At 34.5% G+C, this 26,764-nt stretch overlaps 2 protein-coding genes across 3 annotated transcripts; one reads left to right on the forward strand and one right to left on the reverse strand.

Moving 5' to 3' along the window:
• The first annotated feature begins 1,149 nt into the window (after window positions 1-1,149).
• On the forward strand, window positions 1,150-26,511 carry LOC123564311 (UPF0728 protein-like). 2 transcript variants are annotated; one of them, XM_053536944.1, is made up of 4 exons: window positions 1,150-1,168; window positions 16,024-16,141; window positions 20,913-21,032; window positions 24,801-26,511. In XM_053536944.1, exons 2-4 carry the CDS (start codon window positions 16,048-16,050, stop codon window positions 24,863-24,865), a joined length of 279 nt encoding a protein of 92 aa, XP_053392919.1. In that variant the 5' UTR covers window positions 1,150-1,168; window positions 16,024-16,047; the 3' UTR covers window positions 24,866-26,511. The 2 variants fall into 2 exon arrangements, with proteins under 2 accessions (XP_053392919.1, XP_053392918.1); XM_053536943.1 differs by lacking the exon at window positions 1,150-1,168 and adding an exon at window positions 5,005-5,088.
• Window positions 2,414-3,064, reverse strand: LOC128549555 (uncharacterized). Its single transcript, XM_053526494.1, has one exon. The coding sequence runs from the start codon at window positions 3,062-3,064 to the stop codon at window positions 2,414-2,416; it is 651 nt and encodes a 216-aa protein (XP_053382469.1).
• Window positions 26,512-26,764: the final 253 nt, after the last annotated feature.

The raw sequence follows: 26,764 nt of genomic DNA on the forward strand, positions 1-26,764 counted from the left end.
TGGTATCGGTGGATATTTTAGGTATTTAAACTCATTTCTGCATGGCCGAGACAGTGTAAGAGGGGGATACCTATAAACAGACTCTAATGATTTATTCAAGATGTTTTCTCTTCCAAGATTTTCTCATATTAGAACACCGCTTGTTTGATCCTAGCAATATTAAGATAAGATAAGTTTTAAGTTGGCCGGCAAGACATAACAATTTTTAGATATTACGTGTTAAATTTTGTGGGTGTACTGTCGTGACTAGTCCAACTAATTGTACGCGAGTCGCGATATTGTGATAATTTTTGCACAGGTCAATGTCTCTCCACCTGCCCTATCACGAAAATGTCTCAGAATCATCTCTGACGTCAAATTATTTGGACTATATCGTGACCTGTGTGTTTTTCTTTAGATCTGTAAGAAAATGGTGAACATTTTGATTTCTCAAATACAAAGTTATTTGGGTGCCAGACAGACAGCATCTGAATAAATGTTTCGAGGAAATAATTATAGGCATGAAGGTAGTAATTGGCCGGATATACCTCCGTGATCCACTTGAATTTAGTCCATATCAATATATAGTACAATTTTTCCGCCTTGTATAGGCCATTTTCATGCCAGATAATTATAAGCTTTATTGATGCTTGATTGTAAAAAGGAATGTTTGAAGATGATTTTAAGCTACGTTGTTTGCTTCAAAAGTTGATTCGAAGCTGTCTTTTAAAATGAAAATGAAAGTAGGTGTTTCCTGATGTCTACCTACGCAATATTAGCGTTTTCATCACGTGTCTCAGTGACATGACCATGGTTTCACTGCATTATGGTCAACCCCATATTTTTTGGTATTTTTTGATTGCCTGAAGACACACCTTCAAGACAAGGGTAGTCTCGCAGGAAGTGAAAGGCTAGAAATGTTGATAAAAATATGTTATAAACTGTCAATTTTTACATAGAAAATAGTAGCGGAGGCATTTAATACCTTCATACCTAAAATGAAAAATTCGCACTTCGTGAAAATTGGTCACATTCCGATCAGAATTAAGCAGTAAACACCATTTCAAGACAAACTTATTATATCATTTGCATATTTTGTGCATTTCTGATTTTTTCGGAAAGTAGGCAAAATTCTGATTTTTAAGGTGAGTCCCCACATCTCAGTTTCGCATCAGCGACACCATTTAAGGTAAGAATGACAGAAATCGTTTATTTTTCGTGTACTTCTATCTGTTTCTTGCAAACGAATTATAGAAATAAAAGTAAGGCCGTATGATACTTCATTTAATGAAAAATTGGCATATTCAATGCCTCTGACACGTTTTTGCAGGTGTGGACGGTCTGTCTGAATAGGGCATAATTCCGACAGTAGCCATTCTTTCAAACTGAAAGTTGGCAAAATTGATGACAATTGACTTCCATACAGTAATTTCATGAATGCGACAGAATGACTTTGAAGACTTTGACATTTCTTAAAGGCATGAAAGTAGTAATTGGCCGGATATGTCTCTGTGGTCCACTCGAATGTATTTCATATCAATATATAGTGCAATTTTCCCGCCTAGTAAAGGCCATATTCATGCCAGATATAAGCTTTATTGATGCTTGATTGTAAAAAGGAATGTCTGCAGATGATTTTAAGCTACGCTATATGCTTCAAAAAGTGATTCGAAGCTATCTTGTAAAATGAAAGTGAAAGTATGTATTTCCTGATGTCTACCTACGCAATATTAGCGTTTTCATCACGTGTCTCAGTCACGTGACCATGGTTTCACTGCATTATGGTCAACCCTATAGTTTTTTGGAATGTTTTGATTGCCTAAAGACAAATATTAAAGACAAGGGTAGTCTTGCAGGAAGTGAAAGGCTAGAAATGTTGATAAAATATGTTATAAACTATTAATTTTACATAGAATTATAGGTTATATAGCAGTAATTCGGAAGTCCCTAATAAATAGATCCTAATTTTTCCATTTTCGCGCAATTGCGCGGAAACCGGGGGCCAAATGGGCATTATTTCACTCGTGGAATGAATTTTACATAAAATAAGACATTTTTCATGCTAATATTCGCATGTTTTCGAGTTGTTTACTTGAAAATGAAAGTAGGGTGTTTATTCTGCGGACCGCTTTCTGAAATGCGGCAATATGAGGGTACCTGACAGTTGACTATTCAACACTCCTTTTTCTTTTCGTTTTCTTGAAGCAAATGTATGGATATGTTGGGACAGGTTTATTCCCCGGAAAACCCGAAAATATTACGGCTAATTTACGGAAATCATGTACATGGCCAGAAGTTTATTATTTGGTGTTATAATCAAAATATTTTGATATATGATCGTTTTTGAGCATCTAAGCAAGAAGTTATAAAACACTTCATCTTTATAATCACCGTTTTTACCGTGTATTTACTCATTTGCTCGGGTGAAATTTTCTCACCAGGAACAAAAGTGGCAAAGCCATGTTTTGCCTCTGACAGTCTCAACAAATCCTACACATTTCTTATGGTACCACTTATGTCTACATTTTTTATTGTCACATTTTACCATGTCCTCAACAATGTCTGGTAATTTGCGTGTACAATACAGTCTTACTGTTTGAACTCTTGCATCTTTACATGGCATCTTTGGCATTTTGTTAATTTTTGGGAATGCACTGAAAGAACATTTGCTAATACATTCGTACAAATGAGCTCGCATTTTTGATATATCGAACCTAATAGTTGAAACATCGACTGTGAAGTTTGTCATTAACAGTTCAGTCAAATATGCCACCGCAAAAACACCACAGTCGGATGAATTCTCTTGCCGTTGAATTTCTGGAATTAACGCTTTCAGACTGTCTTTATGATTGTCATATATTTGGGAGAGTTGAATTGCAAGGCTATTGTTCAACGTTCTTTGCGACTTTAAGCTGTCCAATATACACACTGGCTCATTCTCCGAAATTTGATATGACATTAACCAGTGATGACTACCGTTATAATGGATTTGCGCTGAAGGTGCTGACTGTTTCTGTAGGTTGTCATTAAGATTCCAAAAGCCTAGATTTTCATCAAAGTTTGGTACATATAATGTGTCTTGCATTCCTTTGACATTGCTAAACTTTTTTCAAAATTTCCTGTGCTTTATTTATAAGTTTATCATTAAGCCAGCCTATTTGGTTTTCAACTAGTTCAAAATCACTTTGTGACAGTTCAATCTTATATTCTAAATTAACACTTTGGTGTAGACTGAACGACATAATATCTGATATTTGTAATTCATTTTCCTAAGTTAAAAACAAAGACAAATATCAAACAGGGAATGCCACGTACCAAAATCGCAGCCTCCCCAAAACGAAACCTACAGCACGCAGACGTGCACACCACAAACACACACACATACACGTGCACACACACAAAGCCAACAAACAAAGGAACACACACACATACACGCGCGCACACACAAAGCCTACACAAGAGGACAAAACGAACAAACAAAGGAACACAGTTGGGCACCGCCTTGGAACGGTGAGTGGCAAAAAAAACTTCTTCGGCGATAGATGTTAAATTCAAATCAGCTTTTTCCGCACTACCGGGTATATCAAACTTGACTGTTTTACATGTAGAGCTTTTTATTCCCATATTTTTTCTTTTTCTATTAGTATTTGGTGTTTTCATTATTGAAGTTGGCGATGAATTAACTGAAGAAGATATTTTTATTTCACTGTTTTTTATTTCCCTGTTAGAATTAGGTGTTTTCATTATTGAAGCTGGTGATGACGACATTTTTGGAGTCATATATATGGAATCGGGTGCCGGTTGTATTTCAAAATCTGCCTTCTTGGTTTTTTTTGTCCCGTTTTTTTAGCAACTCTCGGTCGGCTATTTCGTTTCAGTAATGACAAGTTTTTAACATTTGGTTTGTCTGAAATATTCCTACATTAAGAGTCATTTTCACAGCTAATATGTGGTAGCACTGACCTGTGGATGGACAACTACAGGTTTCCCTGGGTGTTAATGTCACTAGTCGTTTCGAACCCTTAATGCCTCCGACAACAAAAGATTTCATGGACGGAACCATTTGAATTTTGTCATTGTCTATAACGTATTGAGCTAGTGCTTTTTGACTTAATTAAGTTCTTCCCTGCGCCTTTCATTTCGTCATCATCCTTGCTGTCAATTAATGTTGCGTTTTTATCAATTAATATGTTAGCTAAATCGTCGTTAACGATGTTTTGAGTTGATGCGGTATCATCTTGCTCCGTGGAAACGTCATCGTTTTCTATATGTTTTGTTTCAACGTTTGGTACACTGAAATGTTCTAGTGCTTCTTTTGCCCGTCTTAATATTTCATCCGGTGTGCCTGATTATTAATGCGAAACTCGCACCTGTGACAGACAACTGGTAAGTCAGACTAATAAATGTACTGATTTCTAATTTACCAAACATTGTATGAAACTCAGGCTGCTCGATCACATTTAACCAAGGCACGGTTGTAGACAGTTGTCGTAACATTGCGTTGACCACCCACAAATCTTTATCCCATCTATCGATAAAAATATACTGTCCATCACCATTCTTGTTCAGATTCTGTGCTCTAGGTAGCACTTCCGACACCAGAATAGTAGCGCTGAAAATAAACATTATGCATGATTAAAGAACGAAAAAAAAAAAAAACAAAAAAAAAAAAACAACGACAGAAATCAGTATCAGGATTATGGTTCTATATTGTGCATTGGTCTTTATTAATAACAACATTATGTACACGCAGCATTAAGATATTTAATTACACTTCAATGAAGCACGGAATTTCTCGTCTTTCTGTTGTTAATGAAATGTATCTAAAACTAAAAGCGCATAAATAATTGTGGAAAATAGGTCTACGACGGAGTGAAAATCTAGAAACTGTATCAAAATTGTTCTGAAGTAGCTGAAGTTTATATGAAACAAAGAACAGTCTCTTTTATTGGTATATAGTCTAGAAAATAGTAACGGAGGCATTTAATACCTTCATACCTAAATAGCAGTGTCTGACCACATACGCTAGTAAAGAGTACGAAATACAAAAAATATATGCACCGCCTGAGCTTAGTTACGTGACGCTTTTAAGGGAATTTGGATTTAGAAGTAATTTTGGACAATTGTTTATGTATCTAAATCAAATAATAACTCATTGTGATAATAACACCCTCTCCATCATCAATATTTTGAAAAAGATAATTATGTAATGTAGCTAATTGATTTTGTCATCAGTTTACGCGACAGGTATCCCTGTTTCTCGTATTCTCAGGGTTTCTCATATTCTCGTTTTTTGCCTTCAAGTTGTCAGATAATTTAATGTTTGTTATTTGCTAGACAGGAATGGTACAAATCTGACACACTGAAAATTTCAAGTGATTTGAATGCATATTGACGAAACTATCAGCCTTTTATACTCAATTTTCAAAAAGGCAGTGGCTAGAGAACCGGAATCGGTTCACTAGACTGCAAACTTATTCGTCCGGAACCGGTTCTCTAAGCAAAATACAGTGCATAGGCTAGGGAACTGGAATTTTATTTCTATGCATAATATTGCCGAAATCCACTTTGTTTCTTTTGGAAAGTATCATGTGCATGTTCTTATCTTAATAAGTGAATTAATTTTACCATTTCAGCAAGCTATGCCCTTTTATTTATTTGTGTTTACTGTGTCTCCCAAAGAGTACTCGCAGTATACTGTCCGCCATATTGGAATGATAAAATAAACTAGTACGAATGAATGCGAAATCGTTGACACTAGAGCCGAAATAAACTTGAAATTTAAACTTAAATGGTGTTAGACAATAAAAGAAATGATTAAAACAAAATAAGTAATTTCAGTATTGATTACATATCTTTGAACGTGAAATGCCGAGGTGTTACAAACCAGTATTTAAAGTGATGAAAGAATATGTATGAAGTTTTAAGGGCAATTAAATTAGTTTGTTCATCTATAAACATGTAATGACGCAAATACAAACCAATATTATTTTTAATTCAAATAATTTAAACATAGTACAAGTTTAAAGCAAATAACATTTAAAAACTGCAAAGTAGTTTTCACGCATTCATTCGTACTAGTTTATATCATTTGAATATGGCAAATACAAACCAATATCAGGGCTTCCATTAAGCGGCGTCCCGGTGTAAAATACGCCAAAAAATGTGATCCGTACGCCAATACACAAAGTCAGAGGCGTACCAAGGACTTTCGATATTTTCAAAGGACGACAAAATCAATACAACGTGACGTAACTTCACTTGAATGACGTGATTAGCTCCGCCCCGAAACTAATCAAAGCGGTTTAAATAACTCTTGATTGACAGCCTCGTATAAACTGCCGGCAGTGTTTGAAGTGTGAGACTAGTGTGAAAGCATCGTGTTTGATAGAGACCGTCTATAAATGTAAACCGTTATCCAGATCAGTTGACATGTTTAGAAGGCGCTTATTGCCGACAATAAAACATTACATGCATTTGGCTCGGATTAAGTTGGTGAAACAAGTTCCGAAGTCGGAAGACAAAAAAAAAGTAACTAATTGTGGGAAATATATCGATAATTTCAGCACAAAAAAACCTCAGAAAGTAACTTTTTTCTTCTAGCAAATGACATTTCACATCCAGTTTATATTAAAACATTTTTTTCGGTCGGTAATAAATTTGTTACTTACTTTGGAAGTTTGTGAATGATAAATCCTATTTTTACAGTAGTTTTAGAGAAAAAACAAAAACAAAACAAAACATTCAATTTTTCTCCTATTAAGAACTGATATCTTTGACACATTTTGATGACACCAGCACGTGGCTTCAAAGGGAGTTGTCGGCAAAATTTTCCTTTATTGATTTTCTTTGATGTGGGATGAAAGTTAACTGGTTGAGTATTGCCAGGTGAATGACGTAATTTGACATAATTCTACTCCAAATAAAATGTACTTTAGATTTTTTAAAGTGGATTTTCGTTATGTAGCTGAACAACAGTAAGTCTGCTGATTTTAATAAAATGCTGACTGTTGCTATAGGTATAATAAAACAATAAAATATTTTTTGTTAAATAAAATGTTTTTTAATCATTCTAGAGGTCCTTTTATTCTATTACATTACACATTGTTTTGAACCAATTAGATATGATGATGATATTGAAGATCATTGTACAAAGTGATATTACGTAGGACTCCAAGAAAATATAAGAGGGACTCCAAAATCTGAATGTTAGACAGTCCTGACTCCATGAAATTAAATCCTAATGGAAGCCCTGCCAATATTATTTTTAATTCAAATAATTTAAACATAGTACAAGTTTAAAGCATATAACATTTAAAAACTGCAAAGTAGTTTTCACGCATTCATTCGTACTAGTTTATATCATTTTGAATACGGCAGCCACGGTATATATGCGGCGAGTACACTCTGGGGGACAGTAAACGCAGATAAATGCAAGGGCATGGTAAAATTAATTAAGATAATAATATGCATGACATTTACCAAGAAACAAAGTGGATTTTGGCAGTATTATGCATAGAAATAAAATTCCGGTTCCCTAGCCTATGCACGGTATTTTGCTTAGAGAACCGGTTACGGACGAATAAGTTCGCAGTCTAGGGAACCAATTCCGGTTCTCTAGCCACTGCCTTTCAAAAAAATCCTTATTTTTTTCTGGTGGTGTTAGCAAATTTGCCCCTTATTATTGATTATGCCATTAATTGTAATATTTCTTGATGTATTTACTACAGAATATATCTTTTTATAACACAATGGTAATTTTATTAATGTTTTAAATTCTACAACTTATTTGTGATTAAAAGTCAAATCTAAATCCACGGGAATATGAGAAACTGTTGGTCCATTTCTGCGGGTGAGGGTGGTATCAAATACAGTAACAAAATAATTAAATGGGATAATTTCGATAACATTTTATGACTCCATCTGAAAGACAAGTGAATTTTCTACAAAATAACACTCAAATGCTGTTTATGAAATGGTTAATCTGTTACTGGCAATAAAAACAACCCCTTAGGCCCCCGAGAATATGAGAAAACAGGATATATGCTGTTAAGTGAAGCACTGAAAGTCTGAAGACTTGCACTAGGCCTTCAAGATGTTGTATGGGAGTAATTGTATAAATGTGCAAAATAACAGTCAAATGGCAGCATGTCAATACATGCGATCAGCTGTTTAGAAAGAGTAGAGGCTATGACTAATAAACAACATACCTAGACTGGTCACCCAGTCCCTACACTAAATATCAATAAAATAGAAACATACATGCAATTAGTTGTAGCAAAGAGTGTTTTTAACCTGCTTTCACTATTCTTGTCTGTTTAACACGTTTAAGTAGAGTAGAGTACTAGAGAGTAGAGTAGAGAATTCAGAAGAGAAATATTGAAATCATGTTAGTGTCAACATAAATTCATTAACAAGTACATCAAACATACAAGAAAACGTAACTAACAGAAATATGCAGAATACATGAAATAAATGGCATGTAGGAATATTATTCTGTTCAGCATGTGAATTTGTGCACCTGAATTTTTTTCTTTTGTTTTGCTTTTTTTCTTTTGTTCTGCTTTTTTTCTTTTGATTTCACTCTGCAAGACCGGAGTTATTGTCCTTGAGTTAGTCAAAAAATTAAAGAGAATTCCTATAGTTTTTTCCTTTCATAGATTTTTTTCAAATTCACATAATTATATGATAGGAAAATTTGTGCTGAAAACAATGATCAAATAAAAACAATGGGCCACGAGGCTTGCTTTTGTGAAAAATTGTTTTGAACATACCCACTGTTGCTGAAATTCCTACCGTTTTTTTAACATTTTCATAATTTTCTGCTTTTTTATAAATATCAACAAAAACATGAATCAAGACAGCACAAAAGGGTTTATTCTTTTTACAGATTTTATTATATACTTATTTCATATCATACTACCGGTATATCATTACAATGATGGGTACAAATGAAAAAAAAATATGTTTCGTATTCACTTTCGTGAACTTTTTTCAATGAAAAATACTCGTAGTAAAGAATATTTATTTAAATTTTGAAAAAACTGTTTCACAGATTTTTTTCCAGTTTCCTAGTGTATAGATAATTGTACTGTGAACATAAAACTTGCCAAAAATGTATGGGTCACCAGGCTAAATTGTATGTTAGGACCGCTTGAATACAACACCTGTTCGGATGAAAAAATGGCCTGAACCTGACCAAATTGATTATATCTGCTAGAAGTTTAAAAAATTCTTAATCCTTTCTATAATTGAATACTAAATGATCTAAAAGGAAATATTGTCTTATCAATACAAAGTTAATTGTCTAACATTATATGAACAATACTGTCTTTGTACTAAAATGCACTGTCTAAGGGGATTCACATTCCCTTTTTTGGGTCATCCTGGGTATATGAATACATGTCCTGGTACATTTTTGCAGTTATTGGTATTTTATGTTAGTAATGATTCTTAATTGTCTTTCAGTATGTGTTAATTCCTAGTCATTGTATATGTGATATATAAAATTCTTAATTTGTGTTGTACCATACATGTATTTTATATACTGATAAATAAATAAATAAATAAAAAACACAGCCACAATGGCAAGTTGCATGATACATGTCGGGCATGATACATGTCAATACAACATAAAACCAGTATCAACATTTTGATTACTGATAAAACTAAAAAATATTGAAAAATGTTACTTTATACAAGATTCCTCATATTTAAGATTGTCTGTCACATGTTTCAACAAATGTTGACTTCACTTCAATTTTCCATAGATAGTATCGGCTGCGCAGAAAGATGCGCATAAAATAACTATAGGAATTTCCTTTAAAAGTTTGTGTCCCGTGTATCTCAAAATACACTTTCAAGACCTAAAGTCATAAAACATTAGAGGATTGTTATATAGCATGTGAACTTGTGCACCTGGTGTTCTCATTCAGATTTCATTCAGGTAGACTAGAGTTATGTCCTTCACAGTGAAAAAAAACACATAAAGTGCTTAAAAGTTTGTGTTGCATATACCTTAAAAATATTTCACCTAGAGTCATGAAAACATGTACAGTGACAGGAGTGGACCCATATCTAGTTGATGTATTATTTATCAGGTTTATCACTTGTTCCAAAGTGCAATGTTTACAGTTTAATGGTGATGAGTCAGTTGCCTGGTATTTGCCCATTCTCATACATAACAAGAGCTGTCGGAGGACAGCAACGCTCGACTATTCAACAGCCTTGTCGATTGAATGAATACGGAAGTCGAACAAGAGGCATAATTTAGTAAAAAAGCAAAATAGGGTTATGGAACCTGCATAGTGCTTGTCAGCTCATGACAGTGGACAAGTGTGTGAAGTTTCAATCCTTTCCCATTTAAGTGGGTACTGAGATACCAGCTTACATATAAGAATTTAACCCAAAACTCCTAAGTTGAAAAAGGGGCATAATTTTGTAAAATGAGAAGTTGAGTTATTGACCCTTTGCACTGCATGTCATATCATGACAGTGAACAAGTGTGTGAAGTTTCAATCCTTTCCCATTAGTGGATACTGAGATACCAGCTTACATACAAAAACTTAACGAAAAATTTCTATGTTGAAAAAGGGGCATAATTTTGTAAAAAAGCAAAATAAAGTTATGGGACCTGCTTTGTGCATGTCAGATTATGACAGTGAACAAGTGTGTGAAGTTTCAATCCATTCCAATTAGTGAGTACTGAGATACCAGCTTACATACAAAACCTTAACCAAAAATTTCTAAGTCAAAAAAGGGGCATAATTTTGTAAAAAAGCAAAATAGAGTTATGTAACCTGTGCAGTGTAAGTCAGTTTATCACAGTGAATAAGTGTGTGAAGTTTCAATCCATTCCCACAAGTGGTTGCTCAGATACCAGCTTATAGTTTACCAATTATTTTCATATATGTGGCTGGAAAACACCCACATAGGCATTTCATGAAGATGAAAGGTTTATGTGTTATATGTGAAGTATATGATATAAGTAGTACATTGATGCCGGTAGTCACAATTCTAAGGTCAAATTAAGGTCAAGAAATTAGGTCAAAGGTCATTAAGTGCGGTTTTTATTAATTTCACTTATACGGCATCATATCTTCGCCATTTTGATGAAATAAGTGAGCAAACATGGTATTTGATTAAAGCTAATGTATTCAGCTATTAAATAAAATCACTGTGTGCAAATTAGCTCACTTGCATATTAATGAAAGCAACAAAATCGTACAAAAGTACGATAAAAATTGGCATGTATGTACAGCTGTATAATATTTATTGTTTTATATATAATTTTCTTGATTTAAAAAACAGAAAGGTAGCAAATGATATGTGGGATACACATTTCTTGATAAACGCAACTGTTTTTATTACCATCATATGTGTTTTATGTGTAGATACTGCTAGAAGTGGGTGGGTTGAGTTGACTTCTGACCAACAGCTTTTTTTAGAACAATTGTGTAGTTGTTTTCACAAAAGCAGGGCAATGCTTTTGTATTAGGTACATACCTACCAGCTATTTCAAACTGTAAACCTATGTCACACAGCCAATATGGCTGCCATGTTTTTTCAAAATGGCGACCAAAACAACCACCAAAGGTAGGTATGTTCAAAAGTATGCATATATATGAGCGTTTACATAAGTTTTAATGTAATTTATTGCAATATTAAGATTGATAAAAACAATTGATAATAAGACCATACGCCATGTAGGCAACCTCAGATAACCAAAATGGCGCTCATTTTTTCAAAATGGCTGCCAAATGTCAATGTGTTATGGTTTTTTAGCTCATCTGATTTTTTGAAAAAAAATGATGAGTTATTGGCATCACTTGAGCGGTTGTCGGCGTCGGCGTCGGCGTTGCCTGGTTAAGTTTTATGTTTAGGTCAGCTTTTCTCCTAAACTATCAAAGCTATTGCTTTGAAACTTGGAATACTTGTTCACCATCATAAGCTGACCCTGTATAGCAAGAAACATAACTCCATCTTGCTTTTTGCAAGATTTATGGCCCCTTTTGTACTTAGAAAATATCAGATTTCTTGGTTAAGTTTTATGTTTAGGTCAACTTTTCTCCTAAACTATCAAAGCTATTGCTTTGAAACTTGCAACACTTGTTCACCATTATAAGTTGACCCTGTACATCAAGAAACATAACTCCATCTTGCTTTTTGCAAGAATTATTGCCCCTTTTGGACTTAAAGAATCAGTTTTCTTGGTTAAGTTTTATGTTTAGGTCAGCTTTTCTCCTAAACTATCAAAGCTAAAATTTCTTTAAAACTTGCAACACTTGTTCACCATCATAAGCTGACCCTGTACAGCAAGAAACATAACTCCATCCTGCTTTTTGCAAGATTTATGGCCCCTTTTGGACTTAGAAAATATCAGATTCCTTGGTTAAGTTTTATGTTTAGGTCAACTTCTTCTCTTAAACTATCAAAGATATTGCTTTGAAACTTGCAACACTTGTTCACCATCATAAGCTGTCCTTGTACAGCAAGAAACATGACTCCATCCTGTTTTTTGCAATAATTATTGCCCCTTTTGGACTTAGAAAATCAGTTTTCTTGGTTGAGTATTATGTTTAAGTCAGCTTTTCTCATAAACTATCAAAGCTTTTGCTTTAAAACTTGCAACAGTTTTTCACCATCATAAGCGGACACTGTACATCAAGAAACATAACTCTATCCTGCTTTTTGCAAGAATGATGGCCCTTTTTAGACTTAGAAAGTTATGGGTAGGACAATATTTCTGTTATACAAAAAAAATCAGATGAGCGTCAGCACCCACAAGGCGGTGCTCTTGTTTGCATACATTATAGAGTTTACATAGTTGTTTTATGTAGTTTAGCACAGTATTGTGATTGAAAAACATTACTATTTTAAATCAGGTTGACACCATCTCAGCCAACCAATAAGACAGCCACTTTTCACAATGGCCGTCAAGAAGTCAGTATGTTCAGTTTTTCTAATATACTGGTGAATGTACAGAAGGTTTTATGTAAGGTTTTGCAGTATTTTGACCGATAATTAAACAATATACTATTTAAAACATGCATTGGGTTTACAGACAGGATAGCCATGCCACTACAGACATGCCACTCTGGGTATCCTGTGTATACAGATTGGCCCTACTTGCCAAACATACAGACATAGATTAGGGAAACCCTGGCTATACATATAGACAACAATAGGTAGCCTTGATACAGAGACAGATAAAATGGGTATCCTAGTTATACAGGAAAATTATCCTGGGTATACATACATGCACATTCCACTATGGGTATCTTATTTATACAATCATTCACTTTGTTTGTTTTGTGCATACATGTATAGCCACCCTGGCTATACATACAGTCCACTTTGGATACTTTGGCTACAAATACAGGTCATGTGTATACAGAAATGCCTGTCTCGGTATCCTGTGCATACAGACAGGTCATATTGGCTACACATGTATACATACTGACAAATACTGGTATACTGAATACACAGACAGCTTCTGGGTATTCTGGACATACAGAAGGGCCAACCAAGTTTCCTTGCAACTCTGGATATTCTGGGTATACAGGCATGGCATCCTTGCTTTACAGTTGTATATAAAGGCTACTAAGGGTATCTTCGATTTACATACACACCATTCTGGGTATCATGAGTATATAGAAATGCCATCACGGCTATACATTCAGGTCACTTTGGATGGCATTGGTATACAGACTGGTTACCTATGTATCCACGGTATAAAGCCACGCCACTCTGTGTAGCCTGGATGTGCAAACATTTCAACCTGGCCATATATACTGGCCATGATGGATATCTCGGTTTTACATAATAAGCCTTTCTGGATAAAAAAAACTGGGTATACAGGCAGACCATCGTTGCTATACACTAGGCCTGTATATGCGTTGAGTATGCTTGGTATAAAGACAGGTCACCTGAGTGCATCCTAAGTAGGCCATCTTGAGTATCCTGGGTATACAAAAAATCCTGACCGTTCACCACTATGAATATCCTGGGTATAAATACATGCCACCGATGTACCCTAGGTATAAAGGCAGTTCTATCTGGGTATCCTTGGTTTACTGTCAGGTCTTCTTGGCTATAAATACAGGATACCATTGGATCCTGGGTACCGCTATTTGTAAACTTGCTATACATAAAGACCGCTCTGGGTATACTGGTTGGTTATATATACAGAAAACTATGGGTATCCTAGGTGTACAAAGAGGCCTCTCGTGGCATCCATTGTATACATACGGGCTATCTGGGCTATATATATATGCCAATACGGATACAGAAAGGCCGGCAATATATCCAAGGTAGACAGGTCACTCTGTGTAATATGGATATACATACAGGTCAGGTTAGCGATACATACAGATACACTTTTAGTGGCCGTGGCATAAAAAGAGGCAACTATCGGTACCTTAGGTATAGATGCAGGACATTTTGGGTATCTGGGTTATACAGACTGACAACATGTGTATCCGGTGTATACAGACAGACCATCATAGCTTTACATATATGCCAGTTATACATATACTAATTACGCTTCACAACTTTGCATCGATCGCGTAAAATAATAGATCTAAGTTTGCATGCATACAAAGGATACCACGGGTGACATGTATGACTGTATTCCAATAATGCCCAAAGTAACGTGTCATATACTAATGTCGATTTCAAGACGAAATGTGGCAGTTCAATGTGCAAATGCTTACGATCCAACCAGGTTTGCATGTTTGAATGTGCATGCGAGGCTATTTATATACCAACTGTAGAAATGTACAAGCTAGGCAACAAGTACAATAAAGTTGTAACATTTTTTATAACAATGTCTTATGGTATTGTGTATAGAGAAAAGACTATGAGCAAGATTGAACTGTGTAAATTACGTTGTGCAGTATTTGTATAAGTGTTAAATACTAATTATATATATTCTTAATGCATGGAATATTAACAAGCTTTACTTGGACATTTATAAAACTGATAGGATTCTTATCAATGGTTAAGAACAGATATATATGTACTAAATGAATGTGTTAAATGCATATTTGATACATTTCAATTAATATTCATGAGTATGCAAATGAGCTGAAAAAATTTTAATTAATATTTATGAAGAACATTATTCCAAAATCAAAATATCTTACTATCTCAAATATGGTTTATATTTGAGAAATGTAAATATTGTCAGTTTTTTAATATTTGTTTTTTTAATGATTAATATACCCCACCCACTTTTGACAGTATTTACTCTTGCAAACAATCAATAATGCTACAAACAGATATATATTTATATAAAGTAATGTTTCAAATGTAATATTGCTTATTTTTGTCCATTTATAAACACAAATAGTGAAGATTTGATCTTTGTATTATTTGAAAATAACATATTTAATGAATTATCTGCCCATTTTTCTAAGTTTTCATGAATATTCATAAGTATGTAAATGAGAAAATTTTTAATTAAGTGTTTGTAAATAAATGTACAAAACCATAGCTTCCTTTTGATACCATTGTTGTTATTCTACACCAATAAATGACCAAGATACAAGCTATTTTATGTGACACACATGAAAATATGCACCGAATGACCTTTGACCTCGTTTATTTTATTATAAAGGGCCTCTCAAACGTGACTACCGGCCAAGTCTTTCTTGTGGCACCTAGTAGATAACGTTTAACATGGTAGTCATCCATCTTCAGAGAATGCCTACGCAAGTCACAATTTTGAAAATTCTAGGTATACTATTACATACAAAAACTTAACCAAATCGGGCTGTGGATGCCGACGCGGACACCGACGCATGGGCGAGTCCAATAGCTCTACTATTCTATGAATAGTCGAGCTAAAAATAGTTTCTTGCAGGATAACTTTTTCTGTTGGGTCACTAATTTTACTTGTGCTCTAGTTTAATTTGAAAAAAGTAAAAACAATCATTGTCTTGAAATCAGACTGTTCTAGTCCCTTAAAAAACCCTTTTATTTTTGAAAATTTAACAGTACACCTAGGCTTTAATGTTTTACTGTTATTGTTTTTCTTTTCAGTCAGTAAACTTTGTGTAACAAGCCATGCCAAACAATGCTAAGGTGTTTATTCACTATGGACCATATGAAGCAGCTGGGATAGTTGACCACAGAGAGTCAAGACTGAAAGGGCTACAAGGTATAATGGTTAGAAATCTATAGATATAGATAAGAAGTTGTTATAAAAAATTAGTATCTAGACAAATTTTGAAAAGTGTTATAGAATCATGCAGTCTTCCATCTTTCTAAATAAGTGATACAGTGGCTGGAAATAGAAATAATTGAATGCAATATTAAAGTAATAGAGAATATTGTAAACTGAGGAGAATATTGTATGTCCTGTATTACTTGTTGACTATTGCTTCCCTGTAATTGTTATTGAAGAGATAATTGCCTGTTATCATTTCCATATCATATAGCAGTTTGCATTATTCCTGTTGGAGTGCTATCTTGATGTATTTGTCATACATGTATAGATATGTACAAACATACTATACTGAGCTTTAGTGAAGGTTATTCATCTGTTCCATACAGTACCATACAGTACATTGTATCATAGCTCGGTGTATTTTCTTAACAAATTTGGTGCAGGTAAATCTTATACACTGAGCACCTGGTGCAGTAACTAAAAGTGTGCAGGTATTAAATACCTGCACGCTAGTTACCGCACTGTTGGATAGGAAAGTATGCCAGCGTGTATGGGCGTGTCTCTAACAGCAGACAGCGGCGTGCATTTTATTGATTTTCTGCGCTCGCATTGGTTTATTTTACCTGAGCTTTACACATTTGTAAAGCAAGGATTTTAAGTACTCACTGAACTGCTGTATATGGCAATGTGGAACGCCTACTGAACTACCATATATGGATGGCTATGATACAAAACAGAAAGAACATTAAAACTCTCGGGTAAACGATTTATACTCGGGGGCTATGCCCCCTCGTACAAATCGTTTACCCTCAAGTTTCAATGCTCTTTCTATTACTTATACAGTACCATACAGTATCATACAGTGCAATACAGTACCACACAGTATCCTACAGTACCATACAGTACAGTACAGTATCAAACAGTACCATACAGTATTGTACAGTACCACCCAGTGCAATACAGTACCATACAGTACAGTACAGTATCCTACAGTACCATACAGTACAGTACAGTATCAAACAGTACCATACAGTATCGTACAGTACCACCCAGTACAATACAGTACCATACAGTATCAAACAATACCATACAGTACCACACAGTACAACACAGTAGTAGTACCATACAGTACAATATAGTACCAAACAGTACCATACAGAACCACAAAGTACAATACAGTACCATACAGTATCATACAGTACCATACAGTATCAAACAGTATCCTACAGTACAATACAGTATCAAATAGTACAATGCAGTGCAATACAGTATCATACAGTACCATACAGTACAATACAGTATCATACAGTACAATAGAGTATCAAACAGTACAATACAGTGTAATACAGGTTCATACAGTACAATATAGTACCATACAGTATCAAACAGTACCATACAGAACCACAAAGTACAAATCAGTACCATACAGTACAATACAGTATCAAACAGTACCATACAATATCATACAGTACCACACAGTACCATACAGTACAGTATAGTACCATACAGTATCAAACAGTACCATACAGAACCACAAGTACAATACAGTACCATACAGTATCATACAGTACCATAAAGTATCATACAGTACAATACAGTATCATACAGTATCAGATAGTACAATACAGTGCAATACAGTATCATACAGTACCATACAGTATCAGACAGTACAGTACAGTGCAATACAGTATCATACAGTATCATACAGTACCATACAGTATCAAACAGTACAATACAGTGCCATACAGTATCATACAGTACCATACAGTATCAAACAGTACAATACAGTGCAATACAGTATCATACAGTATCAAACAGTACAATACAGTGCAATACAGTATCGTACAGTACCATACAGTATCAAACAGTACAATACAGTGCAATACAGTATCATACAGTACAATACAGTATCAAACAGTACAATACAGTATCATACAATATCATACAGTACAATACAGTATCAAACAGTACAATACAGTGCAATACAGGTTCATACAGTACAATATAGTACCATACAGTATCAAACAGTACCATACAGAACCACAAGTACAATACAGTACCATACAGTACAATACAGTATCAAACAGTACCATACAGTATCATACAGTACAACATAGTACCATACAATACAGTATCATACAGTACAATACAGTATCAAACAGTACTTTACAGTACAATACAGTACCATACACTATCATACAAAAGCATACAGTACCATACAGTATCTTTCAGTATCATACTTGCTGTTCAAATTTAAAGTACAACATAGAGCATTTTTCTGATTAACCCTCAGTTTCTTAAATTTCATTTCAAATATCGATAGTAAAGTTCTTTGTTTTTTTTTTTTGCTTTTGAAGCTATATTTTTTTGTGTCTTTATTTCATTTAATTTTTTTGTTATAATTCCTGTAGAGAAAATCCATTTTTATCTCAACTATTCAAAAAAAAGTGAGCTATTGGACTCACCTGTGTGTCTGCATCGGCGTCCGCATCCCGATTTGGTTAAAGTTTTGTATGTAAGCTGGTATCTCAGTAACCACTTGTGGGAATGGATTGAAACTTCACACACTTATTCACTGTGATAAACTGACCTACATTACTCAGGTTCCATAACTCTGTTTTGCTTTTTTACAAAATTATGCCCCTTTTTCGACTTGGAAATTCTTGTTTAAGTTTTTGTATGTAAGCTGGTATCTCAGTATCCACTAATGGGAATGGATTGAAACTTTACACACTTGTTCACTGTCATGATATGACATGCACTGTGTAAGTCCTATAACTCTTAGCTTACCTGTCATGTAGTGACAAGGTGAGCTTTTGTGATCGTCCCTCGTCCGTCTGTCCGTCCACAATTTATTTGTGAACACGATAGAGACCACATTTTGTACTTCATTTTAATCAAACTTGCAGTCAACTTGTATGGGCATAATATCTCGGTTCCTTTCGAAAACTGGCCAGATCCAATCATGGGTTCGAGAGTTATGGCCCCTTAAAGGGCCAAAATTTGCTATTTTTGGCTTGTGCAGTTATATAGAGACTTCATTTATGGTTTGATTTGATACAAACTTGCAAAATATTTTAAACAACAATAAATTTTGGATTCCATGATGAATCTGTCAGATCCAATCATAGGTTCTGGAGTTATTTTATATCTGATTACCTCCCCAAAATAAATTTGTATCAGTAAGTACTTAAAAAATTATAGGACTCTTTTGAAATTTCATTATTGTCATTAGTTGGACTCAGACAATCAGGGTAGATAACTATGGACTGATTTTATGTCAGATTACCTCCCTTTATTTCAAATTAAAATCTGTATATCTCTGTAACTAATAAAGATACTGATCTGAAATTTCATTTATGCCGTCAGATGGACTTGGACAATCAGTGAAGATACATATTGACTGAATTTATGACAGATTACTGCCCTTTATCTTTTATGTAAATGAATATACCTAGCAGCTTCTAATGAGATTGGTTTGAAACATTATGTATGTCTTTTGTGGTTAGAAATTTCTACTTTTACTTACTTTTCTAATATATTGTTGTAAAGGCTTGTACTCTGTATCTTTTACATGCATATACCAATGCGTGATTACCACCCCTGATTTTAATAAAAATGGATTTATCTCAGTAAGTATTTATAGGACATATTTGAAATTTCATATTGTCATTAGTTGGACTGAGACAATCAGGATAGATAAATATGGACTGATTTTATATGAGATTACCTCCCTTTGTTTCAAATTAAAATGTGTGTCTCTCAGTAACCAATGAAGATACTGATTTGAAATGTCATTTATGCCATCAGATGGACTTGGACAATCAGGGTAGATAACTTTTGACTGAATTTATGACAAATTACCCCTCTTTATTTTATGTAAATGAATATACCTCAGCAGCATCTAATGAGATTGGTTTTAAATGTTATTTAAGCCTTCAAGGGTAAGGAATAGTCAAGCTTGTACAAAAATGCAGCATTTGAGCCATTAGGACTCTCAAACTTGATATGGAGATTGGCTTTGACTAGTATGTGACCCTTAGGTCAAAAGGGACTGTTACAAGAACATATTTATCCTGATGATATTTAAAGTGCATGCCTATGTGAAATCTTGATCTTATCATTAAGAGCAATGATACTCAGGTGAGTGATATAGGGTCATCATGACCCTCTTGTTTCAAAATTATGCCCCTTTTTCGACTTAGCAGTTTTTGGTTAAGTTTTTGTATGTATAAGCTGGTGTTTCAGTATCCACTTATGGGAGGATTGAAACTTCACACACTTGTTCACTGTCATGAGCTGATAAGCAATGTGAAGGTTCCATAACCCTTTTTCCCATTTTTACAAAATTATGCCCCTTTTTCGACTTTTGTATTTATTCAATTGACAAGGCTGTTGAATAGTCAAGCGTTGCTGTCCTCCGACAGCTCTTGTTATACTTCAAATGTTTGTCCAGGATTTTTTTGTTATCTGTTACATTTATGTTGCCTTCATATAATTGGAATTTAAGTTAGTTATATTTAGTTACAAATTGATAATTAGGTCATTTGTACACATATTTGTCAAAAACATTGACTCACAAGTTCTCTCAACATTATCAACAGGTCTTCCAAATTATAGCATGTACTTACAGAATACTCATTCCTTTTACTTGTCCCCGAAATCTCAGTTGAAGCCTCTTAAGTCTTACAAAATATATCTGTCAAAAATGGTTGATTTGTTTGGAAATATTAATTAATGTTATGATGCTTACTATTTTCAGCAATTTTGAAGAAAGATGGCCATACTGTAGAATTAGTTAAGGCAGAAGACTGGAATTCTGTTGAACTTAATGTGAATGGAGAACAAGTATTCAAATGTGACATCAATGACTTGGACTATGGTAAGAAAGTTTCTCTGACCTTTCTGCACTTAATCTGTGCATGTTCATGTGAACGTTTTAAACAGCTTTTCAGATTGAATAATTTTTTACATGTAGGTTTTAATTCTTTGAGTATAGGATGGAAGTTATGGAGTGAAGTCTTCAACATTAAAATCCCAATAGGAAGGGAACTTAGCAACAATGGTGGTTTGTTTAGAATTTAATACATCTGACAGAAACTGCAAAGATTATTGTTTGTAGGCAAAAAAAAAAACAAACTTGAAAACATGTACATTTTTAGCTTGACTATTTGAAGAATAGATAGAGTTATTGCACTCACCTAATCAGTGGCATCGTGAGAACAAGCATTGATGAGTATTCTCACTGCATTCTTGTGTTTTCATTGTGTTTTTTAAAATAGTAAAACTGTAAAAAAGTATAACATAAATGTCTGCGTCAGTTCTAATAAGGATTTTTATTGGAAAAATCGATCAGCAATATTACAAAAACATCGTTAGAAACAGATTTAGTAACATTTGGCATGTGACAAAAAATGCCGGATGTGCAGGCCAGCCTGTAATGATAACAATGACTGTGTGATACCCATCAGTCAAACGTTGATGTCAAAATGTATATATTTCTTATATCACATATAGTTTTATTGCTAAAGATATACTTTTCATCTTTACCAGTTTAAACAGCCCTTTTCCCAGTAAAACCACCATTACTATGTGATAGTGTTATCGTTTCTCCATCATACTCATATAGATACTTCTTTCAGGTCAATAAAGTAGTTCCAATATGGGAAGGATTTCTGATCTGCCTCTCGTGCCATGAGGATTTCACTGATTTACCACCATTTAGTGCTAATTTTCATACACACTAGACATCATTACCTTAAATCAGCATGGCTGGTCAGAATGATAGCCTTGATGAAATCTAGGTCAAGTTCGAATATGGGTCATCTTGGTTAAAAAGCTAGGTCACTAGGTCATATCAAAGAAAAAGCTTGTGTATGCAATAGGGACTTCATTTTACACCAAATCTTGATGAAATTTGAATAGAATGTTTGTCTGGGTGAAATCTAGGTCAAAGTTTGAATGTGGGTCATCTGGGGTCAAAAACTAGGTCACCCAGTCAAATTAAAGAAAAACCTTGTGTAGGCAATAGGCTGCATTTTACATGTGATATTCATAAAATATAGTCAGAATGATAGCCTTTATAAAAATTAAGGTCAAGTTTGAATATGGCTCATCTGGGGTGAAAAACTAGGTTGCTAGGACAAATCAAAGAAAAACGTTTTGTATGTGATAGAGGCTGTATTTTTCAATTTAGGTTGATGAAATTTGGTCAGAATGATTGCCTTAATCAAATCTAGATCAAGTTCGAATGCAGGTCATCTTGGCTCAGAAACTAGGTCACTAGGTCAAATTGAAGAAAATACTTGTTTACACTTAAGAGACCACATTTTTCGTTCAATTTTAATGAAAATTGGTCATAATATTTGTTTCCATGAAATCACTAGGTCAAAAATGTTTATACTGTTATGGTGTGTTTCTCAGGTGAGGTAACATCTTTGTTATTACATATTACCTACTGTATTGACATAAACCTTCTGGGCCATTATATATTGACATATTTATCCAGGGACTTTGTAACCCCTTGACCTGATTTTTTTCAGTAGTGACTGCCTATTATATGTCAGTTGCAGTGATTGCAAGTTGATGAGATCATTTAATTCTCAGGAAGATGCACATTTCTGATCTGAATTTTTAGATATATGAGCCACGCCATGAGAAAACCAACATAGTGGGTTTGCGACCAGCATGGATCCAGACCAGCCTGCGCATCCGTGCAGTCTGGTCAGGATCCATGTTGTTCGCTAATGGTTTCGCTAATTATAATAGTCTTTGAAAGCGAACAGCATGGCTCCTGACCAGATTGCGCGGATGCGCAGGCTGGTCTGGATCCATGCTGGTCGCAAACCCACTATGTTGGTTTTCACATGGCGCGGCTCATATTGTAATATACTACACTAGGACCCCTTTATAATGCTTTTATTATGTCTCCCCCAGGAGACATATTGTTTTTGCCCTGTCCGTCCGTCCGTCCGTCCGTACCTCACACTTCATTTCTGAGCAATAACTGGAGAACCATTTGACCTAGAACCTTCAAACTTCATAGGGTTGTAGGGCTGCTGGAGTAGACGACCCCTATTGTTTTTGGGGTCACTCCATCAAAGGTCAAGGTCACAGGGGCCTGAACATTGAAAACCATTTCCGATCAATAACTAGAGAACCACTTGACCCAGAATGTTGAAACTTCATAGGATGATTGGTCATCAAGAGTAAATGACCCCTATTGATTTTGGGATCACTCCGTCAAAGTTCAAGGTCACAGGGGCCTGAACATTGAAAACCATTTCCGATCAATAACTAGAGAACCACTTGACCCAGAATGTTGAAACTTCATAGGATGATTGGTCATGAAGAGTAAATGACCCCTTTTGATTTTGGGGTCACTCCGTCAAAGGTCAAGGTAACAGGGGCCTGAACATTGAAAACCATTTCCAATCAATAACTAGAGAACCACCTGACCCAGAATGTTGAAACTTGATAGGATGATTGGTCATAAAGAGTAGATGACTCTTATTGATTATGGGATTACTCTGTCAAAGGTCAAGGTCACAGGGGCCTGAACATTGAAAACCATTTCTGATCAATAACTAGAGAACCACTTGACCCAGAATGTTGAAACTTCATAGGATGATTGTACATGCAAAGTAGATGACCTCTATTGATTTTGGGGTCACTCCATTAAAGGTCAAGGTCACAGGGGCCTGAACATTGAAAACCATTTCCGGTCAGTAACTTGAGAACCACTTGACCCAGAATGTTGAAAATCAATAGGATGGTTGGTCATATAGAGTAGATGACCCCTAACGATTTTGGGGTCACTCTGTGAAAGGTCAAGGTCACAGGGGCCCGCACATTGAAAACCATTTCCGGTCAGTAACTTAAGAACCACTTGACCCAGAATGATGAAACTTCATAGGATGATTGGTCATGCAGAGTAGATGAACCCTAACGATTTTAGGGTCACTCTGTTAAAAGTCAAGGCCACAGGGGCCTGAACATGAAAAACCATTTCGAATCAATAACTATAGAACCTCTCGACCCAGAATATTGAAACTTCATAGGATGATTGTTCATGCAGAGTAAATGACCCTTATTGTTTTTGGGGTCACTCCGTTAAAGGTCAAGGTCACAGGGGCCTGAACATTGATAACCAGTTCCGATCAATAACTTGAGAACCACTTGACCCAGAATGTTGAAACTTCATAGGATGATTGAACATGCAGAGTAGATGACCCCTATTGATTTTGGGGTCAGTCTATTAAAGGTCAAGGTCACAGTGGCCTGTTCATGTAAAATCATTTTTTGGAAATAACTTGAGAACCACTTGACCTACAATGTTGAAACTTAATAGGATGATTGGACATGCAGAGTACATGACCCCTATTTATTTTGAGGTCACTTGATCAAAGGTCAGGGTCACAGGAGCCTGAACAGTGACTTGAGAACCACTAGGCCACGAGTGTTGAAATTTAGCAGGATGACTGGACATGCCAAGTAGATGATCCCTATTGCAGCCAACCATCAGTGTCTCTTTGACTTCCGCTCCTGACCCCTGTTGACTTCTTGCCTATAGGACTTTGCATTGGGGGAGACATGCGCTTTTTTACAAAAGCATTTTCTAGTTTCAAGTGTATTTAATATTTACTTGCAGGATCTGATGGAGAACTCGACAGTTTGTGTATCAAAGCGAGGGATGCGGTGAAAAAAGCATATTAAATAATTCAACATGTGTTGTTCATCAGCATTCATTGTGTTATAAAGATCATTAATTTTTATTCTTACCAGGACAAATAAGCTTTAACAAAATGATAACATAATGCCTTAATTTTTCATCCAAATTTACTTGTCAGAATGATCAAGTGTCCTTTTTCATCCTCAACAAAAGTAATATGGAAAAATATGAACAACATGAAAGAATATTAAGTATTTTTTTATACTTTTTCAGACTGCTGAGAATACCTGTGATTGTTTTAACTGAACATATTTTATTAAATTTTCTGTGTTTGTAATTCTATATTACATGGATATTTGTTGGTTTCTGTGTAAGTTTGAAACTTCATTCGCAACATAATTATCAGATGTAATATGTTAATGAGTGGAATACATTTTGGTACGGCATAGAAAACAAATTTTCTTTTTATTTCTTGTATTTTCAATGTTTTACCAGATTTTTACCTATTTTGTAGTTTAGTGTCAATGAAAAATATACTTGGTTATATTAGATATATTAAACATTTACTGAATAGCTTCTCTGAGTCAGCAGTCAAAACTATTGTCCAAAGTCAGAAAGTACAAATGCCTATTGCTCAAGATTGTCAGTATAGGATAAATATTGAAGATGTTATACAGCTATTAAACAGTCAGGGGTGTAACTGTTTCAAGTTATCGCAATTTATAACCCATCTGAGTTATTGGTTAAACTTCCATAACTTGTTTCAGTTATCATAAAATATAAATATAACGAAGCCCTCCTGTGCCAATTCCTCATTTTGAAAGAGACTAATGCAATTATTTCCTGAATCCTTGACCTTTTATCTTTCCAGCTTTGCAGTAAAGTTTTTTTTTTACTGCAAGGCTGATAAAGTTTTACGCAAAAAGCTTTAAAGCTATAAATCTCATTATTATCCCATTATGCTTATCAGGTCATGCTCAGACTAAAAGAGAATTTGATTAACCTCAGTTTGCTACTAATTTCACTTTAAAGGTCACTTTGTGAGAACAGCAAAAAGACTTTTTTCAAATAACTTACCTGAGTTAACTATATTTTATAACTAATACAGGTTATAAAATGCTTGAAAAAGTAACTGAAATAGGGTACATAACTTAAAACAGTTACACCCCTGACTGTTAAACTGTTAATGATATGGTTCATATTTTAAATGAAACCAAGCCTATAGTTTATGTTACATTTTTGTCTTTGTTGCATTACAATATAAATTTAGGACATTTAAAATATAGATCTTTATTAAATAATTCATGTACAAGGCAAGCTTGTACATTTAGAATTCGGTAGGATAGTTCTTTAAACACTTCCGTCCAAAAGTAATTAAAGTTTATCTATAAATAAAAATTATAAATGCTTGAAATTTGACAGAAAATCGAAGAAGTAAAAGGTTTTACAGTAAAGTGTAAAAATGCATGTTGCACACCTGAATGTATGCATCGACCCTTCAGAACTTTACAGAATTATTTATTTAAAATCTGTATAATCATTGAAAATATGTTTTTGAATGCCCAGCTATGATACGGTAAATGTTATAGTTCTTAATTTCCGGACTCTTTGATGTATCATGTTAAAAAAATGTACATTTATATGTTTATAAAACCTTGATTTTGCAATAAAATAAAACATTATGAATTTTTGTTAGTGTTGCTTATTTTGAGACAAAAAAGGCAGAGATAAATTTTACCTCTATGTCTATTATAAAGAAAGTTGTTAACAAACAATAAATCTAATTTTCTAACGATGGCAGATTGAAAAAACATACTTTTACCAGCAACCTTTTATTACGAGTTAACAGGCACTAGTCAACACAACAGTTGGTAGCTGAGAACAGGATTGTTTTCTTGGACAATTACCACTCCAATTATACATGTGTTCCAGGGTCAAGTATA

This window comes from Mercenaria mercenaria, chromosome 2 (genome assembly GCF_021730395.1).
Source record: "Mercenaria mercenaria strain notata chromosome 2, MADL_Memer_1, whole genome shotgun sequence".
Taxonomy (NCBI): Eukaryota; Metazoa; Mollusca; class Bivalvia; order Venerida; family Veneridae; genus Mercenaria; species Mercenaria mercenaria.

What these genes read in the sequence shown, in the direction of transcription:
- LOC128549555 (XM_053526494.1), bottom strand. Translation starts at nt 3,064, where the DNA reads ATGCAAGACACATTATATGTACCAAACTTTGATGAAAATCTAGGCTTT.
- LOC123564311 (XM_053536944.1), top strand. Translation starts at nt 16,048, where the DNA reads ATGCCAAACAATGCTAAGGTGTTTATTCACTATGGACCATATGAAGCA. An exon ending in AAGACTGAAAGGGCTACAAG is followed by an intron (nt 16,142 to 20,912) that starts GTATAATGGTTA and finishes TACTATTTTCAG; the next exon opens with CAATTTTGAAGAAAGATGGC. An exon ending in CATCAATGACTTGGACTATG is followed by an intron (nt 21,033 to 24,800) that starts GTAAGAAAGTTT and finishes ATTTACTTGCAG; the next exon opens with GATCTGATGGAGAACTCGAC.